The sequence below is a fragment of the Gymnogyps californianus genome, chromosome 3 (assembly GCF_018139145.2).
Source record: "Gymnogyps californianus isolate 813 chromosome 3, ASM1813914v2, whole genome shotgun sequence".
Classification (NCBI taxonomy): domain Eukaryota; kingdom Metazoa; phylum Chordata; class Aves; order Accipitriformes; family Cathartidae; genus Gymnogyps; species Gymnogyps californianus.
The window spans coordinates 67,186,283-67,198,815 of record NC_059473.1 but is presented as its reverse complement, the minus strand read 5'-3'; the positions used below and the strand labels follow the sequence as shown (position 1 = coordinate 67,198,815).

The following is a 12,533-nucleotide window of genomic DNA, read 5'->3' as shown; positions in this document are numbered from 1 at the left end:
TATCCATTTCTTTGCAGGGAATACAAGGAGGTACAATAGATGGCTACATTCATGACAGGTTCTGAAAAGAAAATGCCTGAATTATTCTAATGACAAGATTTTGATGTATTGTTGCTATGAGGAGGTAATTGTGAGAGATGGCTATGCTAAAGGAATAAAGCACAGTGGGCTAGATTGTGAAAATTTTACTCATGTTCTTGAGTGCTTACATGCACCCAAACCACTGGACTATTTATACATATTATTCATCTATGGTCTGCATTGTGGGTATTTTTAGAGAATGGAAAAAATCCTGCTTTGTGTAATACCTTACCACAAAAAACTGTTCAATTAGATTCAACTATAATTTCCTCCCTGGTCTCAGTTATCCATTTTTATAATCTTTGTTAATGATATTGAATAATACTTAATAAATGTTTAGATGGCTTTGTTGAGGATCCAGTTGGAAGCTTCATGAGATATTCTGGATGCAAGGAAAAGGATGAACTTGATGAGCATAAAGGGACAAGAGTGAAAGCATAGTGGAGCTCTGTGTTCCCGTATTAGGATGGTACACAAAATCCTTGCTCAACCATGCCATCCAGTACTATTACAAAGCAGAGAGGATATCTATGTACATTAGAACTGCATTGAAACCAACTTTAAAATAGTAGGAAACATTAATTTATGCAATGTGTTTTTATGTACTTTCTGTTTTCTTTACACTAATTGGAGTTCATCTGAGATGCACATGAATAACCTCATTAGCTGGAACTGGGCAATTTTTCTTCTTTTTCTTCACTATCTACAAGTTGCTCTTACTGTGAAGTGTGAGCAAATGTAATGGAAAGGGAAAGCAGACCAGAATATAAATAGGAAATAGGCTGTGAGACGAGTAGAAATTTGCTTTAAATACACACTCATGTTAGGTCAGATTCACTAACCTGTTTTACATGGTACTCACAGGAAATTGCTGGTGGGCAAGGTGGAAAAGAAGGTGATATTTTTAAACATCTTTTTTAAAAGATGAAAGGTATAGTATGCACCAACAGAGTTCCTGTGATAATGAGCAATCTTTTTGTTACCTGCCTATACGCAGAGATTAGCAATCCATTAATTAAACAAATCTGACCATGCAGTAGATCAGCGGAAGGCTAAGTCAGGGGAGGATCTTGTTAAGTAAACAAATTTATGTCTGTATTACTTTCTAAACCTGTTTTTCTAAACTAAACAAGTTTTTAAGGTAGAGGGAAAAAATCATCAAGCTTGCTGGTAAATGAGTACAGAACATCTAGACATGATGTGCTGAGATACAAAGCCTATCTAACATGGACCTGAATTCCTCTAGTGTGCCAATAGACATATTTCTTACTATGCTTTGTCTCATCTTCAGTGCCAGTGACAAGATTTTTCTCCCACTGAAATCTAATTACTAGCAGTACTGGCAGGATTTCAGCTGGTATTGTATCTACAGTGTTGTTAAAAAGGAGAAGGAGCGAGAGAGAAAAAAGACACTTAAGAAATACTTGAAAGAAGATCAAATCATTTTTGGTGATTAGTGAGGCAACAAAATTAAGTGTTTCTAATAAGAGTATTATTTAAGGGTCCTAACTGGTGATGTCTTTTACCTTAGGTGTGCAGAAGGCTATTTTGGACAACCTCTAATACCAGGGGGATCGTGCCAGCCATGCCAGTGTAATGACAACCTTGACTTCTCCATTCCTGGCAGCTGCGACAGCTTGTCTGGTGCTTGCCTGATATGTAAGCCAGGTACAACAGGCCAATATTGTGAGAGGTGTGCTGATGGATATTTTGGCGATGCTCTCGGCGCAAGGAACTGTCAACGTAAGTCATGAACTTTTACTGCTCCTGACAGTATTGATCTATCCTATAACCGTGTTCCTGAGAGGAAGACTGTGCCTCTGTATGTGTGAGCAGGAGAATGATACAGTGTACTTACACCTCTAATAATAATAGTGTTTTACTTGCATCTGCATCTGGAAAGGGAGGCTTCAAAGTAAATAGAAAGAAGAACCTATTAAAAAACTTCCTGCTGTAGTTGATGCAGTAATGAAGCAGACATGGAAGAAACCTGGGAGAGTGGAGCATTGCATGGATGCAAAAAGTTATACTAAGTGTCAGATCTACAAAAATAAATACAAGTAAATGAAACCTATTCACAAAAAAAATGCTATAAGCCATCCAGGGAAGTCCCATTAACTAGTGAGATTGGTGCTGAAAGGAGGGAGTGGTATTTCAGTTATGGTAGGGTCCAACACTGGCAGCACTTGTGACCTCCTTCCCACCTGCATGACCTCAGTAAGAGCTGGAAGCTTGCTGCCTGTTAAAGGGCAAGATTCTCCTGCCTCCTGCAAAGCAGAGTCTAAAATCTCCTTAGAAATTTTCTAAGGTGCTCTGGAGGAAGATACCTGGCACTGCAGCAAGCTACCACTTCTCAGCTGAGTGGTGGCATGTTGTTTATCAGCCCCAGCTCATACTTCCCCATAGTGATTGCAAAAAATTATTGAGAGCAGGTGGAAGATTTGCTAGGAACAGGAGCTTTTGCTTCTGTAGGAGGCAGTGGCTCTCTCTGAGCCATTGCTGGCACAATTCAGAATGCAGCTATTAGGCAGAACAAGTGCTTTTAACTTAAAAACATTCTTCACATACTCTTCCACCCCATTCTGAGGAATGGAATATAACAGGTTATGAACTGTCCTGAAAGAGCAGAGCATTTTATTTCACTGTCACAAGGATTTAACTCTTTTTGATTCATTGGAATAAACTCAGAGCAACTCCATTGAGTACAAAGGTGTTATATCAGGATCAAATTATGCAAGTAAAAGAGCTGGGCCATTGTCTTACTGCTGTGTGTGTAGGAACACAGGGACCACTTCTGCACTATGTGTTGCAAGCACAAAAGTCTGAGTCACTGGCATCCATTTCCAGGATTTGCTCTATTAGTGGCTTGCGGTTTGACAGTGAGAATACTAAGTTCTGTTGGACCACGTAAGACTGCATGGGAGCCAGCAAGATGCAGAACATCACCAGATTTCTCAGCTATAAACACTTATATACATAAAATTATAGATAACCATGAAGGCATATACCTGTGTAAATGCTTTCTGTACCTACTTTATACAATGCTGGATAAAAGTTGGACAATGACATATATTCTCTGCATGAGTTAACAGTTCGTGATGAATGATGTCATATAAGTTAGGGTGTTAAGTGTGTAATGTGATTTAAACAGAAGTGTATTTAAAAAATCATAGCTTCCAGTAGCTTGTCACCATTCCTGAGGCATCGATAGGACTGTTGCTTTGAACATTTCTACAGTAGTGGCAGCTGCACGAGAAAGAGATGTAATATGAGGAGAGTTCAGAAAACATACAATTAAAAAAAAAAAGTATTAAAAATAAATACATATTTAATGTAGAATTACAAGCTTTGCTTTTGTTGTTAGTATCACTGACAAGGAGAGCCCCCCAATGTATTCATAGCCTTGTGCTCACAGTTACCTTGTATTCATCTACGCTCTGTCTTTCATGTGGGTTTTCTTTTTTGCATATGATTTTTTATTTCCTTTGCAGACTTCCATGAAGTTTGCCCTGCAGCTACAATATCAGAGGGACTGTGCCTTTACTTTGTTGTTTTCAATTTCGTTCCTTATTAAAAAGCCAAATCCAAGAGTATTGCAAAGCATGAATTTTGCTTTCAAATTATTGTTTGAAATGTTTCTTGCTCTTTCTCAGTACAGTGCTGTCGTCGTGTGCATTAACCATTTCAAATGACAGTACAACTTTATATCACTATAGCGTCTCTGAATTTCTTGGTGTATCTGTACAAAATCATAAATCTAAGAACAATGAGCAAATGTCCTAGGCTTATTTGATTTGATTCTAGTAGGTGGTTTTTTGGTGTGAAACAGCACAGTGTGCTGAAGCAAATACCTGGAGGTTGTGCTGATGGTAATAGAGCTAAGTGACATGAGATGAATTAAAGCAAATATTCAAGTGTGCCTGTGTGCCAGTGCATAGGTACTACTGTTTGAGGAGAATAAGTGTGTAGGTTGATTATAAATACACACTCATAAATATTTATACAAATCTAGAGAGAACGAAAGGTCTTGACCAGTGTCATTTTGAGAGAGAGTAAGACAAATTTCTCTGACAGGCTGTATTGTGTTATAGCAACCATTTGGAGGTTTGGACAATAGCTAATTTTCCCAGTAGAGGTGAATGAATGGGAAGGCTTTAGGTGAGATAAATGCAATTTATCAGATTGAGTAACAGTTTATTAGATGAATAGCCCTGACTGTATGTTTCTTCTGTATGTATGTACTGCCAGAGCCAAGAAAAACAATCAAAAGTCTTGACTTCCAAATTCTGCCTTACTGCTGCATTGCACTCAGTCATCTGTGGCTGAATTAAGAATACATGGTATGCCATTTGCAGTAATATATAGTATAAATAGGACAAACACATTTGTTTATAAAATCAGTGTAAATTTTCTTTTTTATTCCTGTGGTGTCATATGCCTGATAAACAAAACAATTCAAATAAGACTGACTTTGTTTTTTGAGGTCTGTATAAAAAGGTTGGTGAAATACCGTTAATTTGCATTGAGAATTGTGGTTTGTTGCGTCTGAGCTTTCTCATCATCTTTCACTGCTGACCATTTTAATTAGAAAGATACTCAAAACGTATGTATGTGATACTCATCACTGTACAGTTTGGAGTGTTGGCAGTTTTAAAACATGAATATTATGGTAAAGAAGAGGGCTGTATACAGGATGAAAGAGGTAAATTATGGATTCAGTTAGTGGTGAAAAATGAGAGTAAAAGGAAAAGAGAAGCGATATTAATTACAGCAGAAGTGGTTTTAAATGTTTACATTTTTTAAATGTATTGCAAAACAGAAAGAGATCGAAACCTCTGAAGGTGTTACCAGACTGATATAAGAGCCCAACGTATTTTTGTTACTTATTCCAGAATATGAGACATCTTTGCAAACATTTGAGAAATAATGCCATGAACAGACTGGCAAGCCATAAAGTCACTTTCATTTAACAGAAGCAACTTTTGCAGAATACCTCAAAAGTGGGGAGAAAAACAAAAAAAATCCTTTCAATTTACAATTGAAAATTGTAAATTAGCAGGTCCAATAAAGTAATGAGGAAGCTCCTATTGTAATAGTCTATATATAGAAAAAATATAACTGCTTTGTCTCAAATGGCACCTTGTGACATGCAAGTATGTGACCACCATGTGTTCAGTGTTGGGACTCTAAAGTGTTTCTTAAAATGAAGCTGTCAGGTTGAGGAAAAAAACCAACACATGCAGTCAGGGCACTGCAGGAAGGCAAAATGTGGATTGGAGCCCTGATTTACAGAGTAGATTGATGATCAGTGTAGAGATGTGGATTCATTCCCCTCTGGGGAAAAAAAAAAAAAGGGACTTGCAGGAACGAGCTCATGCTGATGGAATTGGTGACTGCATGGTTATAGTCCCTGTGACACCAATCACATCCCTCTTCTCTACTGTGAGTGCTAAAGGGATTTTTTTCCTAATCTCTGCATGCGAAAAGAATTGTGGTTGCAGAACATAAAGGGTGATAGAAAGCTTCCCCAGAATTTCTCTTCTCCTAAAATACAAGAATTTAGAAGCCAGAAGCATTGTTATTTTCCTCAAGGAACAGCAGTTTCTTTTCATTGCTGTTTTAAATCCTTAAGAGAGCATTGTGATGAGTTAGGCTGGTCAGTTGGGTTACGTTTCCTCTGGGAACTATGATTCTGTTGCTGGGACAAAGGTCCCAGAGAGTCACAGTAGCAGATAATCCTTGGTCTCTTTTTCAGTTGTACTCCAGGGTGCTGCTGGTGAGGAGGAGCTCATGGCGGGGTGAGGAGGTTACTGCCCCTGTAGCGAGGCCCCTGGAGGTAACCTTGTTCTGGGTCCTCAGCCTGCCAACGTTTCCTGCCTTCTACATTAACACGGACTGGACTCTAGGGCAGCAGGACCAGCTTGTGGAGCAGTCACACTCCCACCCACCATAGCTACATCCTATACACACCCTGTGTAAGGGTCTGTACCCTTTTTTCTTTTTTCCTCTCAGTGTCACCCTGCCCACTCGAAGTTTCGGGGCAAGTACTCAGCAATGTGCCCTAAACATCCTGTTTTGATCTGAGAGGAGCATATGAAACAAATTGTTTATGAACTTGAGGCAAAATTTCTCACTGCAATAGTTTGGAGCAAAATTCCACATTAATATGGGTAGGTTAATGTGTGTTGTCACCGTATGGGAGTGACACCTTCCTGCTTTACTCAGGCCTGCCTTCCTGGATTTCTCAGGGTGGCAAAAGCTGCACTGTAAACATTTGGCTATTAAATTTAGCTTCAGGAAACACATTAACAGCTCCTTCTTCTTCCTCTGCAGCCTGTCACTGTCACATCAATGGCTCCTTCTCAGAGATCTGTGACTCTCGGACGGGCCAGTGTGAGTGTAAAGCCAACGTGATCGGGCGCCGGTGTGATGTCTGCAAGGTGAGTGACAAGAAACAGTGTTTCCTTTCAGCTTTCTTCGCTGTTTGTCATAACTAAATATCATTTGGGTTTGGATAGTTTTTCTTTTTTGTTCATTTTTCACTTAACGAACATATATGGGTTGTTCTTATGTACAGAAAGGTAAAATGGCTGGTTTTTAAATGTTTTCTAAAGGTTTTCTAGAACAAAATGCAGAACATTGCATTTGCATGCAATGAATTTCTTTTAAGCCTCACTGTACATATAAGTACATTTTTATATATGATATATACACTTTATATTCTGAATGTTTGATATAAATAAATTAGTTTAAAACATTGCAGCTCTGGGGGATGATCCCTCTATGAAGAAAGTTGCAAAATGTCTGATAGCATCTGATTTTCAAAAAAAGCAGGATGCTAGTTTACTTCTGCTGTGAATGTTCTGCTTTTATGGTTTTTTTTTCTTAGGGTTTCTTCTTGTGTTGTCCAAATAATGTATTCTTTTTTGGTGAAAGTGTCTTTTGCCTTGACGTTGTTTTGCTGTCTCATAAATCACGGCAAAAAACAGTGTTTCATAGACTTTCACAGAGTTGTCTTCAGGCTGCTAAGGAATATGTTATAGCTGGCTGCATGTTTCTTTAGTTCAGCATGAGGACTCATGGGTTAGGCCTGTGTCCTCAGAACACCTCCACATGTGTGTAATTTAAAGCACATAAATAATTCTGCAGAAATCACAAGGATCATTTTCACCCTTTAAAACTGTGTAATTTCTGAAGTGGTTTGCTCGCACTCTCTTTTCAACAGTATTTAAAGAGTCCGTTCAAAGAAAAATCGTTGGTATCAATGGAGTTTGCACAGACTGCATAACGTACACAGCAAATATCTCAAGCTTGTTAATACAATATTGGCGGTTGACTGGAATTAATCTTTGTTTACTACTGTGTTTACTACTATCTTTATTCCTGTACTCTTTTATGTGGTGTAGTTTCATTATCTTCACTTTCTAACAGTGTTTACTTTTCATTCTTAAAGCCCACCTACTTCTGGGCCCCAGAAAAGCTGTTTTGTATACCCTGTGGCTGCAGTGCTTTAGGATCCATGTCACTGCAATGTGATATGTCAGGAAGATGTATCTGCAAATCAGGATTCACGGGCAGACGCTGTGAAATCAGCAGACAGGTGCCTAAACTGAAAGAAAGTGCACGAAGCAGTCAACAGATCCGAGTCCCCCCTCGGAGATGGGGCATCAGCAGTGCCAGTGGGTGCCCACGGGGTGCTTACCGGCCTGCTACTCTGGTAATCAGAAACTGTGTGCATTGCATGGGCTGAAATCTCGTATTCGCTTGTGTTTGGAGCTCCCACAGGCTTTTTTTATTATTTTTTTTTTTTTTTTTAAATACGTGTGCTACAATATACGAAATTATCAAGAAACAGACAGGCTGAGAAGACAGGCAGCCTTTTAGAATACTTCCCCACTCCTAGGGTTTCTCATTGTGCAAATGACAATATAGGCCAGAAGTCAAATACCAGAATAAGTCAACAGCAGTATGCACAAAATGTATGGGTGATGTACATACATCAATGGAATCAGTGGGATTTTCATGGCCTTCGGCAGGATAAGACTTCCTCTTCTAACAATTCAAGAACCAAAAGCTTAAGGAGTTTGCGAGAAGGATCAGCCCCAGAGGCAAAGTGTTAAGATCTAATCTTAAAATATCAAACATAACTGGCCATATTCACTAATGAGAACTTTTAACACCAGTTATCTGAGCCACTTTTAACCGGGTGAAGTGCCCATTATTTGAATGTTATTCCCAAAATGACAGAAGTGGTCATTGTTTATCACATACCAATAAAGCAACTTATTTCCTAAAATGAAGTAATTATGATGCAACTGCTTCTAACAAAGCAGTGTTTTAGGAATGTTGGGTTTTTTCCCTGCAACTCAAAACCTCCACACTTATCACACCCTGCTTGAAAAATACCTGGCAGTGTTTTTCCTCCTCAGCCGGACTCTGGGACCCGTGCCATATTTGCTCATATGGATTCCCTTGGAGAACATGAGCTTTTACCCATTTAACATATATTACGTAACTGTGTTGCCCACACAAACACTCAACATACACTGATACAGGGACACAATATAATAACATATTCAGAAAATTCATTGTATTTCGTCATCGTCATCCAGGCTCTTATCTCTTGTTTAGTAAATGTGATTCTTAGAATTTCTGTGTGTAGACAGGCTTGGCTGAGGGCTTAACTTGGGGGTTCATCTTGGGGGTTTGCATGACTGATCAAAATTTCTTTGACTGTGCAGAGCTCATCACAGAATACAACCCAGCATGCTAGTGATCTTTTCTTCCTTCACACAGTGTGGAGTGCTAGTGTATCAGACTTTTTCTGGCTTTCACCCTTATGAACAGAATTTATTAGATCCTATCAAACTTTCTATTGAGAACTGAGATGCATGCTGTGCATTGGTTACTTCACTGCATTGATCTGAATGTCTGTCCTGAGATTTTTGCATACTCACATTTCTGTGTGTTTCTTCCTGTGGAAAAGAAATCTTTAGAGATAGCCGGTATATTTAATTGAACCTTGGAGTTCAATTATATGAGTTTGAGTATTTCTTTCTCTCTGATGCACCATATTTTGTCGTGCAGAAGTATGTAATTGGCAAAACATTTCAATATAGAATTTGGAAATGAAAATCAGTGTAATTCTTTGTTATATGTTGTCGTGGTTTAACCCCAGTCAGCAACTCAGCACCACGCAGCCGCTTCCCCCTCCCCCTCCCAGTGGGGTGAGGAGGAGGAAAGGAAAGCAAAAAAAGTAAAACTCGTGGGTTGAGATAAGAACAGTTTAATAACTAAAGTAAAATATAATACTAACAATAGTAATAACGAAATATAATAATAATAGTAATGAAAAGGAATACAACAAAAAAAGGAAGGGGGGGGGGGGAAGAAAAAAAAACAGTGATGCACAATGCAATTGCTCACCACCCGCTGACCGATGCCCAGTTAGTTCCCAAGCCACGATCCGCCCTTCCCTGCCAACTCCCCCCTGTTTATATACTGGGCATAACGTTCCATGGTATGGAATACCCCTTTGGCTAGTTCGGATCAGCTGCCCCGGCTATGGTTCCTCCCAGCTTCTTGCACACCTGCTTGCTGGCAGAGCACGGGAGACTGAAAAGTCCTTGGCTTAAGATAAGCGCTACCTAGCAACAACTAAAACCTCAGAGTGTTATCAACATCATTCTCACACTAAATCCAAATCATAGCACTGTACCAGCTACTAAAAAGAAAGTTAACTCTGTCCCAGCTGAAACCAGGACGTATGTATAATCAAGCATTTGCTTAGATTCATATGATTCTTCAGACCAAATTCTGACTGTAGATGTGGTCCTGTATTCTGATACCTATCAGCAGATTCTCTATGGGAATGTGGAACTTCAAAATTAACCTCAGAGATCAGATTTCAGGACTTTTACATGAAAACCTGCTGAAGTCTCTGGAATTCACCTACACAGGAGGTTAGGGGTTCCACTGTGGAACAAATCCATGCAAAATGTAAGTCAGTGCAGCTCCACTGACCTGAAAAGTCTGTACTGATGTATACTAGGTAAAAATCTAACGCCACATGCCTGGGTCACACAGTAGTACTTGTAAAAGTAAATATTTTCCACTTTGTTCCATTTATATTCATTAGCAGTGATCTTTTTAATATCTCACTTTTAACATTTTGCTGTCCTAGCAAAGTCTCTGATAGATTTTTACTATTAAATGTTGTAATATCATTTTTGAGTGAAGTTAGTAACATGATTTGGATTTCAATATTGTCTGAAAATCATCATACCTGAAAAACAGTAGAAAAGTATTCCTTAAGTGACTTAAGTCACTCGAGCTCAAGACTGAGTTCAAAATTTGAATATCAAGTACAGTTTGCTCCTAGGAGCCTCTGTTAGCTGGTGCAGTGAAACCCATGGGGTCTGTTGGTTAAAAGCTTTGTGCAGAACTCCATATTACAGTATACAAATGAGCATGTGTCTTCCCTTCTTTACAAGTATACTTTTTGCACTCCACTAGTGGAGTTAAGGAGGAAATTTATTACTATAGTTGATAACATCTATTCTGGTTCTGTAGGAACTTTACAGTACTAAATGCAAAAAAGAAAGCAAAGAATGAAAATAGAAGAGAAACAGAGGCTCATTGATTACTTCTATCTTAGTCTTAGACCTCACCCAAAGATGGAGGTTTTATCTTAAAAATAGGTAATTCCCATTATTTGCTTGTATCTATGTTCTTCTATGTAGATACATTATATCTGTGTTCTTCTAAAGTTATTCCTAAATATCATTCAAAAGAAATGCCCTCGAGTTACAGAATACTGTATACAGACATTGCCCCTGATCAGAGGAGATAAAATCTAGCTGTTCAGAGACTTTCCAGTTGAATCAGTCTCCATTCATAGCTAAGAATTTGAATTCAGTCTCTTAGCAACAAACTCTGCCTGACATAATCTTACAACCCAGACACAGGATATGTATACAGCACTGACATACATTCCATTTCTTGTGGGAATTGTACTTATGGAAACACAACCTCATAGGAAATGTGTTACATTGCAGAACATTCATTATAGCATCAGGTAACATTCTGAAATCGTTACTCTTTTTCAGCTGGGTAGGGTATTTAGTGCCCTTGCCCCAGTGTTTTACCGCTGCAATTCAATCTGTTAAGAGTAGTATTTCAGTGATGAAGAGGAGAGAACCACCCTGATCTCCCTACACGCTCAGCTTTTCCTCTTTTCTCCTGGTAATCATTCCATGTACTAACTGCTCTTCTTCTCTCTGTGGCAGCCTGAAACATTTGGCTTACAGTCTTCAAGAGGATGTGTTCCCTGCAACTGCAACTCTTTTGGTTCCAAGTCCTTTGACTGCGATGGAGATGGACAGTGTTATTGCCAGCCTGGAGTGACAGGGAAGAAGTGTGACCGCTGTGCTCATGGATTTTACAACTTTGAAGAAGGAGGCTGTACTCGTATGTAAATTCTTTGCAGCCAATTGCAGATTTATTTGTTTGGTTGGTTGGTTATTACTACGATTCTAGTTTGGCTGGTTTTGGATTGCCTAACAAATTTTCCTGACAGGTAGGTATTTTCATAGACAGCCTTGTAAATCAGTCAATTGGCAGGGATGGTGATTGGCAAGAACAAAGGACCCAAGCAATTCCTGCTATTTTAGGGTCAGTTTGTGGCTAATCTGCCGTGTTTAGAAGGAACAGGAGTGTCCTTTTCTCCAAGTACTTTCTGCCAAAAAAGTTTCTATGAAGTTCTTATAATTCAGTTATGGTAGGAGTATCATAGAATACTGGTTAAGGTGCTTGCCAAATCACATCAGCTTGATGGGATGTGAATGGAAAAAAAAGAAAAAAAATCCCTTTGCTTCTAGTTTTATCCCAAACCTTTTCACTGTCCTTACATGGTTGATCCTTTTTTATTAAATTTCTATACAGTAATTTTTAGGTCTTGCTTACTTGTATACTTTTTGTGTACAACAAGATCTTCAGATAAAATTCTCTACCATGTCCCTTGAGTGAACACATGAAAAGTATGCTTTTCCAGATGCTGAAACTCTAGCATCAGACATAAATATATCCAGCCACTTCTCTACATTTATGTTTGTCATTTTGGACATTAGGTTAAACAGGGAAGTGAATGCTTCCTGTCCTTAAAGCAGTACAGACTGCTACATCGAAAACAACCTAATCAATAGGTCTCTTCACAGGGAAATATCCATCTTTGCTAAGAGAACTGTATTTTTAAAGTCTTATTTAGGTGTGATCGCAGGAGACATAGATAGTTGTCTAGTGTGGCTGGCTGCTGGGACGCCAGAATGGCGATGGCTCCGCAGCATTCTTTGCTGATGGCAGTGCTATAAAGCCAAGGGTACAGCTGCTATTGTTCTTCAGGCATAAACTATTCTTTCCAGAAGCAGAAATCACCATGCCTGGTATCCTATTCT

General features: G+C 38.9%; 1 protein-coding gene across 1 annotated transcript in view; it reads left to right on the top strand.

Annotated features, from left to right (window-relative positions):
- LAMA2 (laminin subunit alpha 2) overlaps positions 1–12,533 on the top strand; it is a 382,277-nt gene that overhangs the window by 237,531 nt on the left and 132,213 nt on the right. Inside the window, exons 19-21 of the mRNA XM_050893952.1 lie at positions 1,613–1,824; positions 6,415–6,521; positions 11,370–11,550. Coding sequence (XP_050749909.1) covers positions 1,613–1,824; positions 6,415–6,521; positions 11,370–11,550 — 500 coding nt within the window. The remainder of the gene's footprint in view (positions 1–1,612; positions 1,825–6,414; positions 6,522–11,369; positions 11,551–12,533) is intronic.